This window comes from Neomonachus schauinslandi, chromosome 8 (assembly GCF_002201575.2).
Source record: "Neomonachus schauinslandi chromosome 8, ASM220157v2, whole genome shotgun sequence".
Classification (NCBI taxonomy): domain Eukaryota; kingdom Metazoa; phylum Chordata; class Mammalia; order Carnivora; family Phocidae; genus Neomonachus; species Neomonachus schauinslandi.
Genome location: NC_058410.1, coordinates 104,261,806 through 104,288,173, shown reverse-complemented (window position 1 = coordinate 104,288,173; position 26,368 = coordinate 104,261,806). Strand labels below are relative to the sequence as shown.

The window sequence follows — 26,368 nt, the reverse complement described above, 5'->3', positions numbered from 1 at the left end:
CCTTCAGGCCTTGCTCAAATTCCCGTTCCTTCGTGAGATGGCTGCCAACCAGCTTCCCCCTCTGCTCCTTTCAGTAAGCACTCAGCTGAGTTAATCCCATCTGTTGGTAATTTTTTAGAAAGACTATAGGCCGAATTGCGCTCTTCCACAATCACCACTCAAAAATAGCTCAGACGGACAACACAGAAATTATACTACACGGACAAAGAGTCATTCACCAGGTATATTTGAAGTCTAAGCTCTTTGAGCTGTACACATGCACAAATGATTCGGTTGGTGGAAATCTCCCCCTTCCCCTCCATATATAAACTTTTCAAACTGAAAGTAGTGCTGAAGAGGTTTGCATAAGGTGCGTCATGGAAAAGCTGAGGCAATTCTGACTTTCACAGTGCAGAGAGGGCCCCCTGACACCAAGGGCTCCCCGTTGCTTACCGCTCTCCTGGGAAAAGTTCCTCTTTCCCTCTCCCCAAACCCAACCTAATGAAAGAACTACTTGACCTGAGACAGATTAACATGGAAACGTCGCAATAAATTTCACCGAGACTAACCACTTAGGTCATCCACTCCACTGTGTTTTTATTTTGTGACTACACAGGATGGTCATTTTAACTTTGGCTAAATTTGGCTGGAAATGACTGATGGTATCTGCTTTAAAACACTTAAGAAATTATTTCCAAATATGTTTTCCTGATCCATATTTCTTTAGAACCTGCATTCTGAAAACTCTGAGTAGCTTAAAAAGTCAAATGACCCCCAGAAGACTGCGAAGAGGTTCAGCACAAAATGGCTGAGGGCGGCCGTTCTCCGTCAGTCTCAAGAGCTCAGAAAATATTTCTTCCACTAGAGGGCAGCATCCCTCCACTTTTAAGTCTAATCTTCCATTCGCTAATGAAAAACCAAAAACCTCCGCAGCAAAGTCAAGTCAAAGCATTTGCTTTTTATACACTCCTCAGATTTTATTTTTAAAAGGAGCCTGCATTTCTTCTCATGGAAACTCAGGGCTTTACAAGCAACGCTGTCCTCAGTTTCACCTGTATTGTGTCCAGTACGATATTGCTATATTCACAGTAGAACGGACTTTTAATTTCTGAGTGATCAGTCTGTTTTAAGTTTCTGATGAAACTAACATACACCTTAGTCAAAAACCACAACAATCCTTCCATAAGATGGCTGTGTTATTGTTCTCGTGTGTTTTTCTGAGGCTTGGGTAATGAAAGTATTTCCCCACTCCCTGGTAACTGGCGTTTGCATCTAAAGTAATTCATTAATGTACAGCAGGAGATGAGGCCTTGCACATATAGCAGAAGGTAATGGTTTTATAGGTGTATCTTCGGTAATGCACTTCGGGCTACAGAAATAGAAATATCACATGTGACGAAAACAAATGTTTTTGAGCAACATGGCCATTGCATGAGTAGGATTGGTATACGTTTGTTGATCTACCATCCTTTCCTTTTTCAAACACTCAGTGGCCGCTACATTCTGGCGATCTAGCTGCATCCAAATTGTCTACGACGGACACTTGCCTCTTCACTTTATTTGAAAACAAGTGTTCTTGATAGCAAAGATGTTGGCTAATCATTTATATATTGGCATGAGAAGTTTTGTGCCCTTCCAAAATTCAGCATTATCCATAATAGAGCATAATATTATCAGATTATCTGTATTAGTATATGAATGCATTCATAAGCAATGCATGTGTTTTTAAGCAGCTAAACAGTCACTAAATAAAAAACATCCAGATTTTAAAAGCACAGCTGAAACATTTGTACAAATATACAAAGAGAAAAAACAATCATTCAGACACCATGAAACTTTTGTAATAAATAGGTTTGTCTGAAATCGGTCTCTATCACCCTGGACAAGCCTCCCCCGTGAGTCTGGGAAAGTACTCTACGGAAGTGGTGTTCAAAATCTACGGAGGAATATCTTTGGGGCCAAGCTCAGTGTTGCCTCCAGGAATTTTAATAGAGCTATGAAGTATTGACTCAAAATAGTGGATATACCCAGACTTGTTGAGCTGGATGATGCTGATAATTTTTCTAGTCTAGATAGGACATGGCTGGATGCTGACAATCTGTGAGTTGTAGTATATCCTCGAATCATGAAAATAAATGCTGGTGATCATGCATGTCCTGGGAATGTTGGGATGCAGAGGACTGAGTGAGACCAGATAGGGATATCTCATGCAGTCAAAGTCAAGTTTACTTATGGTCCTACTTAAGTGGCCAGGAAGAAACAACGCACACACGTCAGGACTGGGACTGAAACAGATCACAAACAACACGAGTGCTATTTGTTACTGATGTCTCTGGCTTGGATCAACAAGGGAGAATGAAGATATAGGCTGTGCTGATACTTTAATAAGAAAATACTACCTTTTTTCCCTAGAACCTTCTAAATAATGGATTATTACTCGATGGGTATGATATGATCAGGAAACTTATCACCTTTTCCTAGCCCTTTTGTCCGAGAGGCTTGATTACAAGGAAGGAATCTCAAACAACCAAACACCCAGGGATTGAAAGGCAATTATTTTTTTTTTTTCGACAAACAAACAACAGAGGGCAAGAAAGCATGATAAAGAGGAGACAGATATTATCGTTGAGGCGGAGCGGTGAGCTCAGTTGGACACGGAGGGTGGCAGGCCGGGACGCCGGGTTTGGATGATTTTTGGCTTTGGGGAAGTCTTTGGATCCTCTTCTTCCTCTATGTCACTGTCGCACACGTGCACGACGACACTTGGGGTGGACTCAGTTCCTGCATGGAGCTCATACTTCTCTCCTGAAAGGCAAGAAAAAGGGGGATGATAAAGGGGAAGGGAGCTCAAAGCAGATTCTTTGGCAACGTTTGTTCTGGAAGTAAGGAGAACATTTTACAGGGTCTCAGGAAACCCGGGTGTAATCCAGGAATGGCACGGGGCATCGCAAAATGGAGTGAGACTGTTCGGTCACTGTATCTCTACCACCTATCAACCGGACAACCTGCAACGGGCCACTCACTCTCTCGCAGCCTCAGCATCCTCAGCTGTAAACTTCAACATGGTCACAGCGACAGCCCATGGGGTCGTGGTGATGACTGAGTGGGTCTGGCAGCTAGTTCTCGGTTTCTCTTCTGTTTCCCATCATCGTTGCTAATTGCTGAGTGACCTTGGGCCAACAGCGTCACTTCTTCACCTTCTCCCCAGGGCAGTCTCTGAAGTCTCCTCCAGCCGCACACTTTAGTAGTAAGAGCTGCCCCAGGATGGACTAAGGCAGGATCATCACTTGTCCGGGATTGGCGGTGGCTACTGGGTGACGGGGGTTAGATGACTGTCAAGGTCCCTTCAAGTTCCAAGAGTCTGTCCTTCTTGACTGGCTCATCTTACAGCCAAATGGCTGTTAGCTGGCTGGCTTCCTGTCTTTGTTTCACTTCAGGAGGTATTTACTGAGCATTCTCCATGGTCTGGCCTATTGCTGTGATAAAGGCTACACGCACACTAAAAAACATTTGTGTCTACCGCAAGAGCACAGCCCAGTGGCCGCATGTGGAAACAGGAAGTATTACAAAATACCACGGTAAGCACTAGCGTGGCAATAGATGTCAAGGACTATGGCACCAAATTGTAAGGAGAAAGTAACACTGAAAGGCTTCCCGGTGGAGGCGAAATTGACTTAGGTCTAAAAGACAAGTAGAAGACCTCCGGGTGGTCAGGCAGGAGGAGGGGGCATTCTCCATCTGCATGCTTTTAACTTCTCAACTTAACTGTTGACATACTCATCTTAACCTTCTCCTGACATCCCACCCTTCACTCCCCATCCTTCACAAATGGGGAAAATCTAAAAGCAGTGTCTCCCAGACATCCTCCTGGTCAGTGGCTTTCCAGGTCTCACCAGATCAAATCCTCGTTTCTCAGACTAGGACAGAAGACCCTGCACAATCTCTTACCAGTCACGACAGCCACATCCTCGTACCTACTGATAAAGGAAATTTTTGACTTTAATGTTTGTGGGCTCTGCTCCTGGTCTCCCAGGGAAGCTATCCTTTAACATTTACCAAGGCCAAAATGACTCAGCAAAACCTCAAAGCATGGGCTGTATTTCTGCCCTGAGCACACATTATAAGTCGGCTTCGTTAAAAAACAAACAGAGGAAACCAAAAAGGAGCATTCCAAACATAAACATAAGAAAAACAAAAAACACCTCCCTGATTCCCATAAGATTAAGGTCAGACAGCCTTGCACATACTAAAAGCTTAAGATAAAATCTGTAACTATCTGGAATGTCCTTTCCTGTGATGCCTTGCAACTCTTTTTTTTTTTTTTTTTTTTTAAGATTTTATTTATTTGAGAGAGAGAGAACGAGCAGGTGGGGAGTGGCAGAAGCTCCCCACTGAGCAGGGAGCCCGACTTGGGGCTCGATCCCAGGACCCTGAGATCACCACCTGAGCCGAAGGCAGACGCTTAACGGACTGAGCCACCCAGGCGCCCCTAATTTCTTTTTTTTTTGTTTTTTAATCCCCTCAGTTTTCGGTACTTGGTTTTGTGGCAGGCCTAGCAAACTAATATAGCCATGTGCTGCTAAGAGTGTTCTCTTTCTGTTAAGAGTCAGAGAAGTCCTTGCTGGACCGCCTTTGACATCCTGGTGTGTAGAGCAAAGGCTTTCCTGGGTGAGGGCAGGGATATTTCACAAAAATGGAGTGTTTCAGCTCCAGGATTTCGCTGGATATTGGCAGTAGCCAAGAGGGACAGAACTAGCCAGAGCCATAGAAATATGGCTCATAAAGACCCTGCAATTTAAAGTCTAGATTTGGCGAACTTGTAGGTAGAGAGAATTGTGGCAGCAAGTATGAGATCTCTGGCATAAGTGGACCAGTTTGGATTCAGCAGAGGACAGTGACAAAACCAGGGGACACGGAGCAGAACCAGGAAAGAGATACCTGCCTGAGTCATCGGAGCTCCGCTTTGCTTCCCTGATCCCCTCTGAAGTCCTTCCAAGGCCTATGCTCACGGCTGTGGTGGACCTAGCAACGCTATTTACAGCTCATTCAATTGTGTTCCGTTCTCCTTTAAAGCATTTTGTCCCGTTTATCAAAATCTCGAGGGAAAAGAACCACTTCAGCTATTGCCAAGGAGCGGAATCTATAGGACACCAGCTCTTGCATAAAAGGCGCTGGGCCCTGGCTGGGCAGAGACCTGGTTGGCGGCATCTTTGAGCAGCGTGTTCTCAAACTCCTGACAGCTTACTGGAGGTGCTTGTTAAAATCAGAATTTACTGGGGGCGCTCCTGAGTGGCTCAGTTGGTGGAACGTCGGATTCTGGATTTCGGCTTGGGTCATGATCTCAGGGTTGTGAGATCGAGCCCCATGTCTGACTCTGCGCTGGGCAGGGAGCCTGCTTAAGATTCTCTCTCTCCCTCTCCCGCTGCACCCCCCCCTGAAATGAATGAATGAATGAATGAATGAATGAATGAATGAATAATAGAGTGTACTCGTATGAGGCTGCAACGCTGCAAATTCTGACTTGGTGACATCTCCTTTGGAACCCAGCGCCACCCCCCTGCCACGTGCTTCCCTATGTTTCAGGGCGGCCGGTGTTACACGGGTTTGTGTGGCCGGCAGGGGGCTGCAATCCTGCTAGGGCGCTGGCCTGCACCTAACCTGCCTCCTCCCTCCCTCCATTCTGCACCGTCAATTTTTCACGGGAAAGGGCCAACAGCGCAGGTCAAGGGCAGAGGTGGGGATGCTGAGGACGCAGGAGGGAAAAGCAGCAAGGGCTCCGTATCAGCCCCACAGCCACCCCCAGCCAGCAGCACGATTTCATCGGTGGTCTTCTTTCTCATCTGTTTCTGGGACAGCAACAAGCCCCTCGAAGTTCCACAGCAAACGGTGATGAGTTCATCGTATCCGCGGTTTCCAAAATGTTCTCTTTCCTTTGGGAATGCCTTGCAATTCTGAAGGAGAGACGCCCTCCAACAAGAGACGGAGAAAGAGAGCAAACACACGGTGAGGTCATTCTTGTTGCGAAAGGGATTTCTTCGAAGTTCTCCCGGTTTAGAGAGGAAACCGGAGTGGCTGCTGGAGCCCGGCGCCTTGCTGGGTGTGATGCAGGCTGAGGTGGTGGTGGTCTCGGGACGACAGGAGAGATTCTGCCATCACCCAGCGAGCCTGCAGATGGTGGGGCCGGGGGCGGGGTGAAGGGGGGTGCGGCGGGGACCCCAGCCAGGGGGCTGACCAGACACCCTGCCCCTTTCCTCATCTGTCGGCAAGAAGCTAGTTGCTAGCTTTATATATATATTTATATTTATGTTTATATTGTAGTAAAATATACTTCATGAAGCTAGCCTTTTAATTAAGCCATTTGTTCGCCCTGGCTTGGATAAAGAACATTGCCTTAAAGATACCTCTAGTTGCAATGTGTTTACCAACTCAAACCTGAGCGCTTTCCTCTCCGGTCGGTGTGCTGAGGGCACATTCAGGTTGGGGCCGGAAAGATGCTGGGCAACCCTCACGTTGTGGAGCCCGTCGAGCTAACAAAGTCAGTCAGGCTGCTTGGTAGTAGAGCTATTGTATCGCTGTGATCCCATTAACTCCGACATTTCACCATTCTATTTTTGGAAACTTTCTTACTATCAAAATCCAGCAAAGCTTAACAGGGGTTAAGAGCCCCACAAAATAAAAAGAAGTAGCTTTGGTGTGGCTGGATTGAAGTTTTCTTTTTTTGGCCTGTCTTTCCCTTTGGGCTTGAGCTAATTCCCTACCATGAGGGCTGACGTCAATGCTGTCACCCTGCAGGGTGACCAACTGGGCTTGGCAGGGGACAAGGAGCCCGCGGGGGCCCTGTCCCCTCAGGGTGGGCTGGTGCTGCCACACTACATGGAGCATGGCCATCGGAGCATTTCTTTGAAAGGATGAGCAGAGGGTCACCCATGACACTCCCAATCCTTACGTCTGTGTTCAAACCCTCCACCACGTCCTGATTCCTGCAAGTCTGGAGGAAGTGGAGGTGTCCATGGGCTGCTTCCTGCTCTCAGGAGGGAGACGGTCACACCCCTGTTCTGAGCAGGGGGCTGGGGGACAAGGTGACGTGTGTGGGTGACTGCTGGTCTGAGTACCCGCGGAGGTTCCCCATCATGCTGCCACCCTCGGCTTGTGGGCCAGGAGTTGGCCCCTTCTTGAATTCTCTCTAAAATAATCAGTGTGATTAAGCACGGTCTCTAAAAATCAGCATAATGAGATGTGGTAAGGGCAGGAAGATGTTACAAAGCTATATTTACGCACATGCCAGCAGAGCCGAGACGGTTCAGATACCTAATCAGAAAACTCTTGAGATAGAAGGAAAGGGTTTCCTTTCCTTGGGCAGGTCCTCATGTGAGCTGGAGCTCCAGGAGATGGAATCCCCGTCCCAGAGGCTTTCAAAAGACTGGAGAGTGGAGCAGGCATGAGGCGAGGGTCTGCTTTATGCCTCGCATGGCTGCCATTCTTCTCTGAAGAGTCTCTCTCTGGAGCATCAAGAGCTCTCAATGTCTGTCTCTACGAGACGCTATGTCCTCAGCCTGAACGCACACCTGCATCTGGCCTTATATGGACATCTCTACAAAAATCTCCCACTCTTCTCTAAACTCACATATCCAAAGTAGAACTAGTTATGTTCCCTGTCCATCTATGTTTCCTTTCCAGCTATCACATTTCTTTGGGAGGTTCCATCTTCTAGTGCCAATCCGCAGAGCTGGTCATCCTGGAAGCTCCTCTGCCTTCCATCCATGGTAGTTAATCTGCCCAGGAGCGTTATTCAGTACTGCTTTGAAACATTTCTCCATAGGCTCCCTCACAACCTCCTGCTCGTAATGCCCCCATTCACAGTTCACCTCCTCCCACCCCAACGACTCTCAGCTGGTTTCCCCACCATAGGAACTAATCTTCCCTGTCACAATAAGCTTCCTGAAACAACATTTGGGGACATCGCCTCATCACATAGTGATGGCGTGATGCTGAGAGACACATAACATTCTATGCCTCAGTTTTCCCCATCAGCAAAATGGGAATAACAACCACACTGATACTATGAAATAAAGGAATATTTGTCAGATACGTAAGAAAGCCCTCCTGAGATTCATGACATGATGATTTAAGGTGACATGGTGGTCAGTGCTGCTGCTGCCCCAAATAACTTCCCGTTTTCAATATGATGAACTCATCTAGTCACACCACAAAGCAGCTAAAGAATTAAGCAGGTGAGTCATTCCAAAGAGCTTCTACTCAGTGGAGTCACGGCTGTAAACAGCAAGAAGGGTGGATGATGACATGCTGAGTCCCTCAGTTCAAATGCACAGGGGAGTGTCGTAAATTCCGACCTTCAAGATGGAATGACCCTTGCTCTCCTTGCTACTGCCCAACCCCCATCGGTAAGTTCCTCTCTCCCCACCTTTTCCACGCTTGTGTCCCCATGAGAAGGAACCAGCTCTTAAACTGATTTTAAACGAGATCTCTTTCTTTTTCTGAATCACTTGTTTGTAATGCCTAATCATATCACCTTTTACATTATACATTAGTTGTTTCATCTGGTGATGTTTTATATTCCAAGCTGCTAAAGTGGTGGTTTCGGTGATGGCTTCAGCTTCACGTACAAGTAAAGGCTCAATAAATACATTGCTGATTTATGAAAGGCCCCAACCTTGGCCATTTGACATGTTTGTACAATGTCCAGTACGTACTCGCAATGTGAATTTTTCTCCTAGTGTTTAAGGTGTGTAAGTTTTAGATTTTCAGCTAAGCTTAAAACCAAGTAAGGGCAAGTATTTACCCAATTTTCAGTGTGCTGGCAGGGGGGTGTCATGGAAACTTACCATCTGCTTTAAATATCACAACGACTATTTCCCACACCCTTACTAAATGCCAGACACAGCTCTCAGTACTTCACATCAACTGGGTATTTAATGATGACGACAGCTCTGTACTGTGGGTGGCATCCTGTCTAGTTGATCCAAGAGGAAATTGAGATCACAGAGGAAGTATATGACAGAGCCAGGATTCAAACTTGGGCCCATCAGACCTCAAAGAATGTGCTCATAATCACTCTCTGGCACTGCCCGTCCTGACTCCCACTGGGTCATGTTTGACAAGAGACACTCCTGAAAGGGAGCTGGGTTTAACTTTTACTTTTAATACGTCCTTAAGGCAACTTATATTTTAGTGAATATTTGTTCTCTAGCTAAAGAGGAACATCTTGCCTCTTTTTGTTCTGGCCAATTGGTAGTTATTCTAGGCATGGTCTCCCTGACAGTGAATCATCTCAAAAGATAACAATCAATTATGAAAAAAAAGGGCTATATATTATAAAGTGATTTGACTTACATCTCTTATGGTAGCTTGGGACTCTGAAAAAAATTTTCTATCTTTCCTTCTGGTCTTAATTTTATAGTCTCTCATATGGAAAGTGAATTCTCAATAGGAAAGTTAGGGTCTTAGTGGATTGATTGTGTTTCACAATGACGGCCATAATATTTCTTGCTAAACATTACTCTTCAATAACCTTGCCTGTTCTTCATGGAGGATTGTTCCCACTGTGTCCTCTCCCCTCAAATCTGGACAGGCCTTTCTGACTGCCTTCACTAATACACTGTGGCAGAAGTAATCAGTGTGAATTCTGGGTTGCGTCGCAAAAACACACGCACTTCTACCTTGCTCTGTCAGGATGCTCATTCCTAGAACCTTGTGTCCATGTTGTAAGGAAGTGCAAGCAGCCCATGAAGAGGCTCACGTGGAGAGGAACCAGGGTCCCTCACCTACAACCTGTCTGAGCTTTCAGCCAACAGCCACACCGATGTGCCAGCCATGTGAGTAAGCCATCTTGAAAGTTGATTTGCCAGTCTCCGGCTGAGGGGCCCGAGCAATGTTGTATGGAGCAGAGATGAGCTGTCCCCCTGAGCCCTGCCTAAATAGAAGATTTGTGAGCAAAAAAAAAAAAAAAAGATTGTTGTTGTTTCAAGGCCTTCATTTCGGGATAGTCTGTTATGTGGCAATTGGTAAGTCATGGGTCATACAAGTTCTCTTTGCTCAGAAGCAAGCTAAGCCACTACAACTTTAGTTGAAATGAATTGCTTGTGCTTTATCCTCTTTTCTCTGCTCACGTGTTACATTAGACTGGATACCACACCAGTCTCCATCCTTCCTTCCTTAGGGATGAAGCTGCATGAGCAAGCCACTTGGGACCTCTCTCTGTGGCCGCTTTCTTACTCCTCTCCAGTGGAAGCAGAGCAACAACTTAGGGGAAAAGAACTGAAACTGCTCAGCTCACCCTCTCCACTTTGCTCTTTGGGCCACCCCTGCCTGCAAAGGGCCTGTGCCCTGCTCAGCTCTCGGCCATGTGTGAAGGCCAGCACAGGAGACCCCGCCCCGTGTGGGGCAGTCTGTGGGCAGGCAGGGGGAGTCCCGACTGCTCGGCTCTGGATTTCAGCATTGGCAAGCTCTGGCTGGTGCTCAACCCAGCCACATTCTGGGCTTCAGCACAGCCTCAGAAACAGAGCTGGCATTATTCATCTCCTCTGTCTTAGTCTTATCTAACCCTCAGTGAGTTCTGAACCGAATAGGGAAAACAAGGCCTCTGTTATTAATCTGCACTGAATTTTAAGAGTGGATGATGGCTTATCAAGACAAGGGCGAAGACCATTTCCAACAGGACCCTTGAACACAGAACCATGCTGGGTTGTGTGCACGCATTGAACTTGATCTAAATTAAGAGCCCTTTATATTTGAGTAAGATGAGGAAGGTTGATTCCAATATTACAGTGATTTCAGGCTTCTCATAGAAGGCCCTACAAACCCCTTTCCTCAGTATTTTTATTGTGAATGTGCTATTTTCAAGAGAACGAGGGGGCATCCGTCCTGATCTATGGAACAAAAACATGGAATTTCTATGTGTTAGTTTTACTGAGCATGTTGCCTGTTCACGGGATTTAAAACAGACTGAGAGAAGAGTGTGTGTAATCTGAAATGTGCTTGAAAGGTGCTCACACTTAGATTTCCTTTCCTTTCATGTATTAGGTTTGGGACTTCAATTCGGCAGGGTGGGCAAGGTGAGCTAGGCTGCCAAGCCCCGCTCTACCACTCCCTTGCCAACAGCAGAGACAGAGGTGCCTGGCCCTGAGGTAGCTCTCAGAGGACTGGGGGGGGGGGGGGAGGGAGGGTCAGAGTTGGGGGGCGCGGCAGGAGAGCCACCTGCAGCCGCAGGAAGCAGGGGTGTGGTGAGTTGCACTTCCTTTCTTCCTCCCAGACCCTGGCTGTGTCTGAAGTCATCATGTCTTTTAAGCCTCTCTCAGTCCTGGCAGGGCTAATGCTGGTTTGCTTTGGGCCCAAAAGTGCTCCCCAAGAAAAGGAGGAATTATGGTATAAAACATCAGGAAGTTTCCAAAAGCTGTACCACCGCCCCCATACATGATTTAACGGTATTTTAAAGTTATCTACCAGCAAGCTCATCTTCTCCCAAAGGGGAGAAAAGAAAGTGTGTGGGTGGGTCTTGGGAAGGGGGGTGGCTGGTGACACCTCTCTGGACTGCTCCCCTCTCTCACTCCTCTTTTGTCTGCCTCACACTGGCACCTTTGACCTCTTCCTAGGCACTGCTTACCTCTACGTCTCTCTCGCATTCGAGAACCACCTGATAAATAGTGCAGAAGTGTAATCAGTATTGTTCTCAAACAAGGGTGCTAAGCTGCCAGTGATGTCTGGAAATGCAACAGGGATTTTTTTTTTTTAATTTTCATTTTTTGGTTTTCACAGGGACTGGGTTGCGTGTGGATACTGGCATTTAGCAGGTGATGCCCAAAGATGCTAAACGGACTGCAATGTGTAGGACTGTCAGTTCCAAAATATCATAGCTTTCGCACTAAGAAACACTGAGCAAAGAGCTTAAAGTAGGCACATTTACATTTTAATAAAAGACTTAAGATATGGTTTAAAAATTGAGTGACCAAAAATAGGTAACACACACTGAGCATTCACCACGTCCTGTGTTGGACATATAGATTCATACAGGTTATCTCATTTGATACCTCTAATAATCTGATTTTACTGTTGAGGAGGCACAGAGGGGTTAAGAAAGTTTCTCCAGGTCACATAGCTAGTAAGAGGTGGTGCCTGGATTCAAACTCACACTCCGAGTTTTAGTCATCATCGTAAAGCAAGAGAAATATCTTTCTTCATGTTGGAGCCTCACGGACAGCTACAAAAGAGAAGAGGAGGTATCCCAGGGCAGAGGGGCTTCCTGGAGAGGTGTATATCACAACTGCCTATTCAAGCTCAATCTGGGAGTGGAGAAAGAACTTATTTTCTAAGTAGAAGTGGAAAGAGGATTCTCGATTAAAACCAATATTCCCAGGAGGAAGAAACATTCCAGAGAGAGAAGTCCTTTGCACATTTCTTCTCTCCCATACCTTTGTGTTTCCATGAGCTCACATTTCATTTTGATCAACCCCAGAGAAACGTGCTGTAGGTAATTTTGAGGGTGGGGTCAAATCACTGAATGGCAACTCTGTCCCTTACCCTTCGTGCAGCAGCTGCTTCTGTCAAAGTATGTCCTCTAAGCTTGGGAGGCAAAGAGTATAAAGCAAAGCACAGACCACCCCATGCCCGTGTAAAGTTCAGAGAACAATCCCAGGTAAATCACCACCACCACCGTCACGAAGGATAGGAATATGGTTCTCGCTGGCTGGTAGACACTATTCCAAGTGCTTTCCATACCTCAATACATATACTGGCACAGGAAACATCTTTCAGAGGATGTCCTGCTAAATGATACTGCTCAGAGCAAAATGACCATCACACACACCATGGATCTGGTAGTTCCTGTGTGCCAGGCACTGGACCAGGTACCTCATGTGTATTAATTATTCCATCCTCATGATGACCTTGCAAATTGTCAAAAATCACCATTAAAAAGAAAAAAAAGGAGGTGCAGAGAAGTGAAGTAAATTGCTCAAGGTCACATCAAACAAGTGGAGCTAGGACTCCAACTGAGGTATGCCGAGGCCAAAGCATGACCGCCATATTGCCTCTCATCAGGGCGGCACACAGGCTTTACCTCAGCGGGTCTAGCATGAGCTCACGTCAGGAAGCTATTATCAAAGTAGGAAAACATAAAGGGTCCGCTTGGTAAAATGGGGTGGGAGGAGAGGAAGAGATGGGGATGCCAAAGAGAGGGCGAAGGAAAAGAGAATGCTTCTATTATTTTGTTAGAAGAGGTGTCCTATTTCAATAACGGAAAGTTTGTTTATCTTTTGGGGGTTTCCCTCTTAGACTGGATGAGGCAGGGGCACGGATCTTCATTCCCTCCTAGGTCATTTAGGATCTAAAGTACTTCATGGGGACAACCAGTTGACTGAGGACCTGAATTCACAGCTGAGACAAGGAAGTGGAGCCCTCCAGGGAAGGTATGGACCAAGGAGACTAGGGAAACCATGGAGGGAGTAGGGGTGGGAAGATAAAGGGAGACCGAGTAAAGGGGTTCTCTGAAGCCTGTGAGGTAGGGCTCATCCACACAGATGACAGAAAAGTAGCAACAGAAGGAGAGAAAGAGCTGCTTGGTCAGAGAGGCGTGAGGTTTTCCTCTCTAGAAATGACCATCCCGTTTGACCTTTCCTGATATTAGGGGCTTGGCTAAGGGCATAATAGCTCTGGGGATGGTCATGTGTCTTTTCTATTATTCTACCATGTGCGTATTTTACCTGTGAAAGAAGAGAAAGAAGTATTTTATGTTGCTACTCAACAGTGATTAAAAATAATTGTGGAGTATATGCTGAGAAGAAAAGCTTTTCAGACACTTTTTCCCCCAGGGAAATTTCTTAAATCATAGGTTTTGTTTGTTTGTTTGTTATTGTTTTGTTTTTAAGTAGGCTCCATGCCCAGGGTGGAGCCCAACGCGGGGCTTGAACTCACAACTCTGAGATCAAGACCTGAGCTGAGATCAAGAGTCGGACATTTAACCAACTGAGCCACCCAGGCGCCCCTCCAGGGAAAATTCTTTGAAAGGAAATGGAAAATTCTGAGCATGTGGTGCAGAATCACAAATCTGCGTGCCTTGGGTGGGGAATGACGGAAGAGACTGCGCGAGTGGGAACGCTGGAGCCTGACTGTTTTATTTGCTTTTCATATCTGTGATCAGAAAATAGCAGTTGTTGAACAAGAACTGGAAGCTTATGTAATAGTCATACCACATGCGCCCAAAATATAGGTGTTCATCTATATTTAAAAAATGGAATTTTCTCTACCTTTGAATCAGTGAGCCTGGAATAGAAACTGTTTCTTCCTTGTAAGTTACATGAATTAATGAAATATATTTTCCATGCAGAGGAAACGCAGTGCACTAGGCAGCAAACCAGCAAAACTGCTTTACTATGGCATGTTTTGATGGAGAAGAATTTGGGGGGGAAAAAAGGCTAAATATAGCAGATATACGCAACTTGAAACTTGGGCACCATTTTAAGCCCTCCTCTGCAGTTAACTGAAATTGATCTCCCTAACAAGAGCTAAAAATAGCAGGAGAAAAAAAAAGGAATAGACAATGACTTTCATATCATTCCCTTCAGGCATTTTCAGCGACAATGAACATGACCTTCCAGAGCCATCCTAGAGAGCAGAATAAAGCCTGGCATTTCACATCCCACCTCTGATTTGCCACCCATTTAGTACATTGTAACATCTTTGTGTTTCCATTTTGGCTGATTGGTAGAGATAAGCTGTCTCGCTGGGCTGGGTTTTATATCTGAAAAGAACATAGCACCGTACTCCTTCTGGAGTCAGGAATAATAGCTATAAAATGAACCAAAATAAATATTCGATTCATCCTCCACTAGGTCAAAGCCCCTCTTCTTTTGTCTAGATGATTGTTAGATGATGGGCTTCTCTAAATTCACCAGGAGGACTAATGGCAATGTAGAAAGCCTCTGTTTTACAGAGCCCGTAGCTGTCTTTTAAGCAGAGCAGAAGGCAAATTCTGATCCCCGTGTCCCACGGGGCCACAGAGAAAAGCACTGAACAGGCCTTAAAGCCTGACCCAGTGGCTGTGTTGGGGGGGCGGGGGGTGCCGATAAGTGCAGAAATGAAAGGTGGAGGAACACATTGTGTAAGTTGTTTTGCGTTTTAAAATTTTCCTTTAGCAACAGTCTTGAATTTCTTCTAGAGAAATTAATTTTATGATTCAAGAGACCTCTCTGGTTTCTCAAACTTTTCACTTCCCAGGGCAAAGGTGCTCGCTCAATCAATTCTTTCTGCTTCTTCCCAGTGGCAGAGGAACATATTTTAACTTACCAGCTGTGCAGCCTTGGGCAAGTTACTTAACCACTCTGTGCTTCACATGCCCCAGCTAGATCTACGAGGAGAATAGCAATTCTCATCTCATGGAGTCGCTCTGAGCATTAACGGAGATAATATAGTAAGGTATCCAGAACAGTGCCTGGCACACAGTAAGCCCTATATATATTTTAACTGCTGTTTCTATTTAAAATTTTTTTCCTGATTTGTCTATTTTACTTACTTTGGATCAAAAACAGAACATACAGTCATGGGGACACAGTGAAGAATGCTTGAAATGGTGCCTCTCACATTTTCCTGAGTATAAACTTGTTCTCACTGCAATAAATAGAACCAGACTTGCTTCTCCAGGGTTATGGGGCCCTTGTGTCATAAGAAGTGTTATAACAGCCTGTGAAGGATTTCAAAGGAATCCCACAGGCTTGGGTTTGATCATGGTTCCACTGTAATTGCACTCTCTATGCTTATTTCAAGAGCCTCTCCACAAGTTCCATGAGCATGAGCTGTTCCTGTCTGGAAGAGGGTCACCACTGTTCCTTTCCCAAAGAAGGGGAGTCCTGTTCTGCTCCTGCTCGTCGGAGCCTCCATGAAAGTGTCCTCCACGAAAGGGTCTTAGTAATGCACGTCCTTGCCTTTTAGGGCGGCTGGGCACATTCACATTCCCGTGAGCCAGCTGGTTTGCTGAGGTGATCCTCCCTCAGACCGAGCGCCATCTTGCCCTGGATCCCTGCTCCACGATGATCTTTCTTCAGACTTACTTTAGCTCAGCATCTTTCAATTCCCACATCTCTTCTCAGTCACTCAGCTCTCCCAATTTAGCAGTGTTAGTCACTCCTCCGAAGCAAACCCCATTCCTCTGAGTTGCTTGCTCTGCTCTGATGTTACCGTGTTTCCATACTCCCGGAACTGAGGCAGCCATCCCTTAACACGGAATGAGTTATAATTCCTTACTGAAATGCTTCTGCCCAAGGATTAAAAATGAATCTCACGAAATCTTTTTTTTTTTCCCCCAAACGGAAACGCTCAAATACCTCTCCTGGAAGAAAACATTAATTTAGTGCTGCTGACTCAGTCTGGATAAAGCCGTAAGAAAGCAACAATTTGCTGGTGAAGAAATGATCCCTAGGCAGGCTGAGGGCTCTGATCTATTCACTCATTCATGCATGTATGCATTCATGCAATATTTATTGAGCATCTACTATGTGCAAGGTGCTACCAGGCACTGGGAGTACCAAAAGTCAAGAAGGCAGTGAGTTGAACAGTAGAGAACTACCTTAGGAGGAGTGTGGGAGCACTTGTGCAAAGTGCCATGAGGAGCTTGAAGGAACAAGTCCCTGCCTTGGCACCTCGTGGTGGGGTGGGGGGGCAGGGAGGACAGGACACGGGGTGTGGCTATGCTCCTTCACTGTTGTGGCTGAAATAGCCACTGACACCCAGGCTTCTAACGCAGCCTCCGTGATATTTTCAACTCAGTTGTCGGCTGCGAATCAACCATCTGTGTGGGGTAAAGAAGCTTCAAGGACACAGGAAGAGGACAAGTGGAGAACTAAATAAAGAGAAGCAGCCTCGGGGCGCCTGGGTGGCTCAGTCGTTAAGCGTCTGCCTTCGGCTCAGATCATGATCCCAGGGTCCTGGGATCGAGCCCCGCATCGGGCTCCCTGCTCCGCGGGAAGCCTGCTTCTCCCTCTCCCACTCCCCCTGCTTGTGTTCCCTCTCTCGCGCTCTCTCTCTGTCAAATAAATAAATAAAAATCTTTAAAAAATAAAAAAATTTAAGAGAAGTGCCTCGAGTTGCTGGCAAAGAATGGAGGGAACCATATCCCAGAGAACACACCCAGGACACAGTATCGGTCATCCTTCAAAAGCAGAAATCCCTCGGTATTCGCCCTTACACACATACATGGTGCACGGGCCTCCATTTGCACGCCTGCCACACCTGGGTTTGGCTTTCTGAGAGTCACAGTGGCGCCAGGGATAACTGTCAATTCACGGTTAGGATAAGTGTTTCGTCAGCGTCACAGCAGAGGGGGCCTCACGTCCACCGAGGCCACCAGTGTCCTCAGTCAAAGGCCAGGGGATCTGGCCACGTGGGGGGGGGGGGTCAGCAGAGCCAGGCTTCACACTCGTCTCTGCCACCAACCAGCTGTGTCCCTTTGGGCAAACTGGCTCATCTCTCTCCAGCTTAGTGTTCTGATCTGTAAGAATATTACAGAAGAGCACCATTAATATTCCCAGTGGGAATGGGAATATTAATAATTGCTCTCTCGAGTGCTTTAGAGGACATTCACTGGGCAAGGGAAAGCCAGGCTCAGAGGTCAGCAGCACCACTAAGGTAAAGGGCATGCATTTTCACCACTGTCGATAAGTTATTCACAGCTCTCAAAAGAAGCCCCTTGTTTTCTCTGCCTCTTGAAGACCCTTTCATTCCTCCTTCCTCCCTCCCCTGTGCCAGGCTCTGTAAGCCTCCCTTCTGAGGCCAAACTCCTGCTCCATCTGTTCCTTCTGCCTCCATCAGCTCCAGGTCACCCCCGCCCCTGGCCATGTCTTCCAGACCCGGGACTCCGCTCTCTTAGCCAGTGAGGGTATCGGAGACCCGCCCTCATCCTATCTTTGCATCAAGCTTTGAGAACATTAACTACACATGAATTCTCCTTCCCATTTTGGAGAAAATGATTTGCATTTACTGGATTCCTGGCTCCAAGAGCGCACCTGAGGCCAGCTGGGATCTGGCAGTCAGGATGTCCGGCTTGGGCTGGGCCTCCCTTATACACAGTGCAGGAGGAAGAGCATTGCCATGGACCCCCGGGCTCTGTCACTGGCAAGTGGCTTCTCCCCTGTCTGGGCCTCTCGGTTCCGCCTCCTGTAAAATGCAGGCAGCCCAGGGACTCCTACGTCCTCCAGCCAAGACCTTAGTGATTCTCTGAAGCTCCCCTTCCTGACATTCACGCAACTGTACGATGAGGTGTTCAAACGTGTTGTCGTCAGCATCTGTGCAGGAGAGTCAAGCCGGCAGCTCCAAGTCCCTTGGCTCCAGCCGGTCCATCCGGGGCTGTGGGTGCCTGCTTCTGGAGTGTCCTGAATTACCGTGGGAAATGCTTTCACAAGGCTTGACTTGGGCAGACCCGACTATTGCATATACTTCACATTCATTCATATCACAGACACGGCTCTTTGCATGGGAAGTACATTGGCTCCGGATTTCCTGTACGTGGATGAGGCTTTCAAAGAAATCACATTTCGAGAATACCATTCTTCTTATTATATTGCTTCTTCCCTCAGCTCCTCTTAGTCAGGCACCTACTGCTTCTCACAACGGCTCTTTGAGGGGGGGCAGCCCATGGCCAGTGTGTAAAGGTCCCCGAGATGCTGAGTGTCTTGACGGCAATTAGAAAGAAACCCCAGGTAGCTTGCTCTCGGGAGTGCTATAATTTAAATTTCGGGCCACTTGGGATAGCCAGTTAGTCTCTGCAGGGAGAGTTTATTACTCAAACCAGCCTCATCCTAATCTGAGGACCCACTAGGGTGCCCTCCCTTCCTGGTTTGCCTGGGAATTTCCTGTGTTTGACACTGAAAATTCCCAGGAAGCCTTCAGTCCTGGGTGATCGCCCTAGGAGTGGTTGCCCTAATAACCAGGGTCCTCAAATTTCCATGGGTACAAGAATCATCACATGTGATGATTAGAACTGCAGACCTCTGGGGTGGGTGATTCTGGTCCAAGTGTCTTCCTGAGCACACCAAGAAACACCGGTAGCAACTCATTATATGTTTATCATCGCTGCCCTTTTGTCACTTGGCTATCAGTGGTTTTTGAGAGTTCCGGGGAGCTTTTAAAAAAATACTAATGCCTGAACTTGACCCCAATCAATTAAATCGGAATCTCTTAGGGTGCAATCAGGGCATTGGGATTGTATTTTTAAAGTCTTCTCTCACACCAGGAGACCAGCTAGTAGCAGACATGATGGGCATTATTTACCCTCGGATCCACAGTGCCTAAACCGTCAGCTGCGCCCGGTTGCAGCCCCTGCACCTCCCACCACTTCCCCTCCTGCTATAATACAGGAAAAATACTGTCAACCGAAAAAAGAGGCTGAGCCAATAAAAACCAAAAGCATTTCTTTAGGGTCTCAGAATTGCAGTTTGGGGAACACAGATATGGGCAGCAAGCCAAATAGTTTGCTCACCCTAGGGAACAAAAATCAAGCATTTTTAAAGACAAAAGGGAATGCCTGTATATGTTGTTTAAGAAGAATTCTGGTGGGTCTTGGTGGCAGAATATCTTGGCTGGTGACTTGTTGCTAAGGCCGTCACTAAGCAAAATCTCTTAGTATAGAAAGTTGCAGGCTGAGTTCTTGGAATATCGTATGTGGTTGGGCCCAGTTCAAAAGTTCATGGTCCTACTGGGTGAGGATGTGCCTATGTCCCATCTCTTTAACGGACCTTCCAGCTCCATTTTATTTTATTTTATTATTTTATTTTATTTATTTTAAAGATTTTATTTATTTATTTGAGAGCGAGAGAATGAGAGAGAGAGAGAGCACATGAGAAGGGGGAGGGTCAGAGGGAGAAGCAAACTCCCCGCCGAGCAGGGAGCCCGATGCGGGACTCGATCCTGGGACTCCAGGATCATGACCTGAGCCGAAGGCAGGTGCTTAACCAACTGAGCCACCCAGGTGCCCTCCAGCTCCATTTTGAAGCCCCTTGACATAAGTGACCCCATTTCATTTCACCTATCACAATACTTGGGAGTATTTTTCCAGCGAGGTGGCAATGTCTGCTGAAAGTGAGGATGATATCACTTCTAGGTACCAACATAAAGAAATTTCAGATCAGTGCATAGGAGATATGTACAAGGATGTTAACTGTAGCTTTGACTGGAATGGCGAGAAACTGGAAACAGTCTAAATGTCCAACTCAGGAAACTGGATGAATCAAGTGTGATGGGGTGTGTGTGTGTGTGTGTGTGTGTGTGTGTGTGTGTGTGTGTGTATTTATTTATTTATTTGTCCAGTGGAATACTATACTGCCCTGAAAATGAGAGAATCTGAGCCACATATACCAACATTGGAAGGAAGTGACCATAAGATTTTTTCTTAAGGTAAAGGCTACTGTGACCAGCTTCTCGGAGACCAAGAGGCTTCACCTTGGCAGGAAGACTGTCTTGTTTCAGAGGGTTCCTGGGCTTTCCTATGGCAGCAATAAAGGAACGTTGCACAGCATAGAAGCCTCATGCCAACTGGTAGAGCTTATTTTGCCTATTCTGAGAAAACCAGAATATACTGGAATATACCAAATATACCAAAATTCCTTATGGTATAGAGAGGAATCCCGTAAGAATTAGGTAGCTCTTTCCAATCATAAAGTATCTGCATTGCAATGCAGAAGCAGCACGGACAGACATTTTAGTCCCGGTTCCCGAATTGCGTTAAACAGGGACAAAGTCCGATGCTGGTTCTTTCTCTCTCATCCATCAGCCCTCTCGCCCTTCACACATAGCAATAAATCCATTAGAAATGCACATGTTACCATGAGCCCCGGATTTCAAGGTTGTTAATCCCATTTGGCTTTTCGAGGTTGCCGACAATGTTTATTTTCCAAAGGGGTCACAGAGCATACCTGGTCCTAGCTTGGCCACAGCATAGAGGAGGTCGTAGTTGAGCACTGGCGTGGCGTCGCTGATGGGCTGCCAGCCAACGGGAGGAGATGCCGGGGGTGAGATGAGGAATTGTTTGGCAGGCTGCGGTGGCGCCAGATGCAGCTTATCACCGTCTGTCTCTGGAGTCTGAACCTTTCAAACAGAGGAGAAACGAAGACACAGGATTCATTAGGGCCTCAGATGGGCCGTGTTGGGACCCAGAGATGCAGAATCTCATTTTCAGCCTGTGACAAAGGAACCAGTGAACCAGGCTCTCATAATAATCACTGCTTACCATCCACCATATGCTCAGTTATCCTATCTCATCCTTAAAACTGTGGATCTCGACTTGTAGCATGCATGGTGATTATCTGGACAGCTTCCGAAAGCAGAGTGGAGCCCCACTCCTGGAGCGTCTGATTCAGCAGAGCTGGGGTGGGGCCCGGGAATCTGCATTGAGCAAGTACCCACGTGAGGGTGAGGCTGTTGGTGCCCAGACTCCTTGCTTCCTTTCTTTCCTCTCTCTCTCTCATTCTTGTGGGGGTGATCTTCGCATCATATGAAATGAAGCATTCTAACGGAAACAATCAGTGGCATGGAGGACACACCCGGCATGGTGCTGCCTAGAGGCAAAGCATCTGTATTGCCCCAAAGGAAACCCTGTGCCCATTAAACAGTTACTACCATGTTTGTCTCTAGTCAGACCCTGGCAACCACCAATCTGCTTTCCGTCTCTATGGATTTGCCTGTTCTGGACATTTCCCAGAAACAGAATCAGAATATGTGACTGTTTCGTGTCTAGCTTCTTTTCCTTCGCATATTTATGGGGTTCATCCATGTCATAGCACACACCGGTACTTCATCCCTTTTTATGGTTTCGTAACATTTCAATGAGTGATGGGCCACGATTTGTTTATCTGTTCATCCAATGATGCACATTTGGCTTATTTCTACCTTTTGGCTAGTGTGCATAGTACCACCATGAATATATGTGTACAGGTATTTTTTTGAGGTCTATTTTTTTTAAGGGATTCTTTTTTTAAGTTGTTGTTTTTTTGTTTTTTTTTTTTTTTGACAGAGAGAGACACAAAGAGAGAGGGAACACAAGCAGGGGGAGTGGGAGAGGGAGAAGCAGGCTTCCCGTGGAGAAGGAAGCCCGATGCGGGACTCGATCCCAGGACCCTGGGATCATGACCTGAGCTGAAGGCAGACGCTTAACGACTGAGCCACCCAGGCGCCCTTTGAGATCTATTTTCAAGTCTTTTAGATATATACCTAGGAGTGGGTATTTGCTGGGTCAGATGGTAACTCTGTTTGTAAGGAAACAAGAGGGGTTTCAGTAGATAAAAGTGAGGTTTTTACAAGTAGTTACTAGGAGCGTGGGATTCAAACATGGGTCTGAGGCCAAAGTCTAAATTCTTCTTTTTTAGATTTAATTTAATTGTGATAAGAACATTTAATAAGAGATCTGCCCTCTTTTTTCTTTAAAGGATTTTATTTATTTATTTGAGAGAGAGAGAGAGAGAGCACAAGCAGGGGGAAGGGCAGGAAGAAGCAGGTTCCCCGCTGAGTAGGGGGTTCGATCCCAGGACCCCTGGGATCATGACCTGAGCTGAAGGCAGGCACTTAACTGACTAAGCCACCCAGGCCCCCCAAAAGATCTACCCTTTTAACAAATGTTTAAGTCTACAATACATTATTGTTGACTGTAGGTACAGTGTTGTACAGTAGATCTCTAAAGTATATTCATCTTCTTTAATTGAAATTTTATACCTGTTGATTAGTAACTCATCATTTTCTCCTCTTCCTAGTCCCTGACAACTACCATTCTACTCTTTGGTTCTATGAATTTTAGGATTTTAGATCCCTCAAATAAGTGGAATCATGTAATATTTGTCTTTCTGTGACTGGCTTATCTCACTTAGCCTCATGTCCTCAAGGTTTATCCATATTGCAGAATGTCCATACTGTCCAAAGCAATCTACAGATTTAATGCAACCCTTACCAAAATCCCAATGGCTTTTTTTTTTACAGAAATAGTAAAAAACAATTCTAAAATTCATACAGAACCGCAAAAGTCCACAAATAGCCAAATCAATCTTGAGAAAGAAGATCACACTTCCTGATTTAAAAATATATTACAAAGCTACAGTAAGCAAGATAGTATGGTACTGGCATTAAGACAGACATATAGACCAATGGACATATAGAATAGAGAGCTCAGAAATGAATCCACACATATAGGGTCAACTGACCTTCAACAAGGGTGCTAGAAGTACACAATGAGGAAAAGATAGTCTCTTCAACAAATGGTGTTGGGAAAACTGGATACACACATACAGAAGAATGAAACTGAAACCTTATCTTACACCATATACAAAAATTAACTCAAAATGGATTAAAGACTCAAAACGTAAGACCTGAAACTGCAAATATCCTAGAAGAAAATATAGTGGAAAGCTTCATGACACTGGCCTTGATAATGTTTTCATAGATATGACACCAAAAGCACAAGCAGGACTACATCAAACCAAGTCTTCTGCACAGCAAAAGAAATATCAACAAAGTGAAAAGGCAATCTGCGAATGGGAGAAAATATTTACAAATCGTATAGAGGATAGGTTAATCTCCTTATCCATATATAGGATAAAGAGTTAAGGAACTCCTTAACTCCAAGAAAAAAAATTCCCCAAACAACAAAAAACCCCCCAAAATTAAGCATAATAACTCAGTTAAAAAATGATCTAAAGACTCAAATAGACATTTCTCCAAAGAAGATACATAAATGGCCAACAGGTATATGAAAAAATATTTAGGCCACTAAGCACCAGGGAAATGCAAATCAAAACCACAGTGAGATATAACCTCACACCTGTCAGGATGGGTATTATCAAAATCCAATAAATAAATAAAAGACAACAAGCGTTGGCAAGGATGTGGAAAAATTGGAATGCTTGTATACGTTGGTGGGAATGCATAATGATGCAGCCATTATAGAAAACAAAAGGGAGGTTCCTCCAAAAAATAAAAGATAGAACCACCATCTGAGCAATTCCACTTCTGGGTATTTATCCAAAATAATTGAAATCAGGCTTCTGGAGAAATATTAACACTCTTGTGTTCACTGCAGCACTATTCATAATAATGTGGGAATGACATAAATGTCCATCGACAGATGAATGGGTAAAGAGAATGTGGCATTTACATACAATGGAATACGATTCAGCCTTAAAAAGAAGCAAAGTCTATGTCTTTTCATTGTGCCATCTTTGCAGAGTTCAAAGATGGGAACAATGCTTATTGACCCATAAGAAATGGATCAAGATATCTGATGATGAAGGGAAGACACTGATGGAACTAATATTAAGACATTGATTTTCTTTTTCTTTTTTTTTTTTTTTTAAGATTTTATTTATTTATTTGTCAGAGAGAGAGAGAGAGCAAGCACAAGCAGGGAGCCTGATGCGGGACTCAATCCCAGGACCCTGGGCTCATGATCTGAGCCGAAGGCAGAGGCTTAACCGACTGAGCCCCTAGGCGCCCCTAGGACATTGACTTTCTATTGCTATGGACTTATGAGTGTTGCCAAGAATTGCCCATCCTCTTTTGGAAAGCTAGTATTTATTTCTGGATGAAATAAAACACAAAATTGATTTCCATATGTTTGTCATGCTTTCTCATGAATAGGAGTCATGGAAAGGTATACAGTCCACTAAAACTAGGATATAACTGAAATTTTATCATAACCCTGCTAGGAAGTTTAGGAGTAGTTGTGAATAGACCATTCTTACTACAACCACCAGCTGGTGTTTACTGTGCATTTACCAAACGCCAGGCACTTGAACACACAATAGTTCATCTAATCCTCCCAGCAACAGTCTGGGGTTTGTATCATCCTCCTCCTTTTACAGGTGAGGAAACTGAGGCCCACTGAGAGTATGCAACTTGGCCAGGTGAGAGCCCAGGCTGTCAGCCCTCAGAGTCTGCTTTCTAAACCTCTGTGATGTCCCTGTCTGGGAATCCATGGTGTAGGTTTATTTCTCCATGAACTAATTATAGACTACAAACCAGCCTGAAAGTAGAAAGGGCTCCATTTACATTTTTTAAAAAGCAAAAGATAATTGGGGTGCCTGGGTGGCTCAGTCGTTAGGTGTCTGCCTTCCGCTTAGGTCATGATCCCAGGGTCCTGGGATCGAGCCCCGCATCGGGCTCCCTGCTCTGTGGGAAGCCTGCTTCTCCCTCTCCCACTCTCCCTCCTGTGTTCCCTCTCTCACTGTGTCTCTCTCTGTCAAATAAACAAATATAATATTAAAAAAAAAAAGCAAAAGATAGTGTAGAGGAAAAATTACCTTACCTGTGCAAAGTAGAGTTTTAATTTTTTCCCTCTGAACTGGGTTTCATGAAGCTCTATCCTGGCTCGGGCTGCAGATTTGGGATTGCTGAAGTTTATTCGGACACGTCTGAAACTCTTAAACAGCTGGAACGTCACGCAGTCATCATAAGTCCGAAACAGACCCTCAAATTTTTCCTGATTAAGAAAAAAAAAAAAGAGAGAGGAAAATCCATTGGTCATGTATCTTGCACGATGCCTGATCTGACACAAATTAACTAAGTAAATAACTAAGTAAATGAATAGGCTGTTCTCAACATAAAACGGAACACTAGTAATGTATTTTTTTAATTTAAAATCAATTAATTAACGTATAGTATATTATTAGTTTCAGATGTACAGGTCAGCGATTCACCAGTTGCATACACACCCAGTGCTCATTCCATCCCGTGCCCTCCTTATTGCCCATCACCCCCTTACCCCACCCACCCCAGCCACCTCCCCTCCAGCAACCCTCAGTTTGTTTCCTATAGTTAAGAGTCTCTTATGGTTTGTCTCCCTCTCTGATTTCATCTTAGTTATGTCTTTTTTTTTCATCTGTTGGTCTGTTACCAGGTGTTAAACATGCTTGTGGATTCAGTGGAAGGATTCATAACCTGCGTCCTGAGATCTGTAGAGGAACAGTCAACGAGGTTTGAAATGCATAAAAAAACCTGAAAATTATGCAGTGTTGAATAAGTTTCTGTGTGTATGTATTTTTTTTTCTGGGGAGAGGGATCATAGTTGTCAGAAGATTCTCAGAGAAGTCCGTTACTGCTGAAATATTAGAGCTATTGAGTACAGTATGTGATAGATATTATTAGCGATTATCAGTCTTGGTGGCGCTAGTTCGATGGTGCCATGTGATTAGTCCTGGTTCATGAAATGTGTGCAGAAGGCAAGAAAAAGCACTTAAGAATTTTTTTTATCTCTTTCTCTGAAGATGCCAGGTATTCCAGATGGTATACCATTTGGAAGCAGGATTCTCCTCAGGCTGGGTCCCTGAGTGGCCTCTGTGGGGCAGAAATATCTTTCACCCATCCTATAGTTGACTTTGTCTTGGCAAAAAAAAAAAAAAAAAAAAAAAAA

The 26,368-nt window shown here is 45.3% G+C and overlaps 1 protein-coding gene across 2 annotated transcripts in view; it reads right to left on the bottom strand.

Moving 5' to 3' along the window:
* Positions 1–205: 205 nt before the first annotated feature.
* Positions 206–26,368, bottom strand: part of RCAN2 (regulator of calcineurin 2) — a 268,091-nt gene continuing 241,928 nt past the window's right edge. For both annotated transcript variants that reach the window (XM_021692084.1, XM_021692085.1), the window contains 3 exons: positions 25,265–25,438; positions 20,892–21,063; positions 206–2,784 (listed from right to left, as the gene is read on the bottom strand). In XM_021692084.1, the coding sequence (XP_021547759.1) occupies positions 2,624–2,784; positions 20,892–21,063; positions 25,265–25,438 (507 nt within the window). In that variant the 3' untranslated portion in view covers positions 206–2,623. The remainder of the gene's footprint in view (positions 2,785–20,891; positions 21,064–25,264; positions 25,439–26,368) is intronic.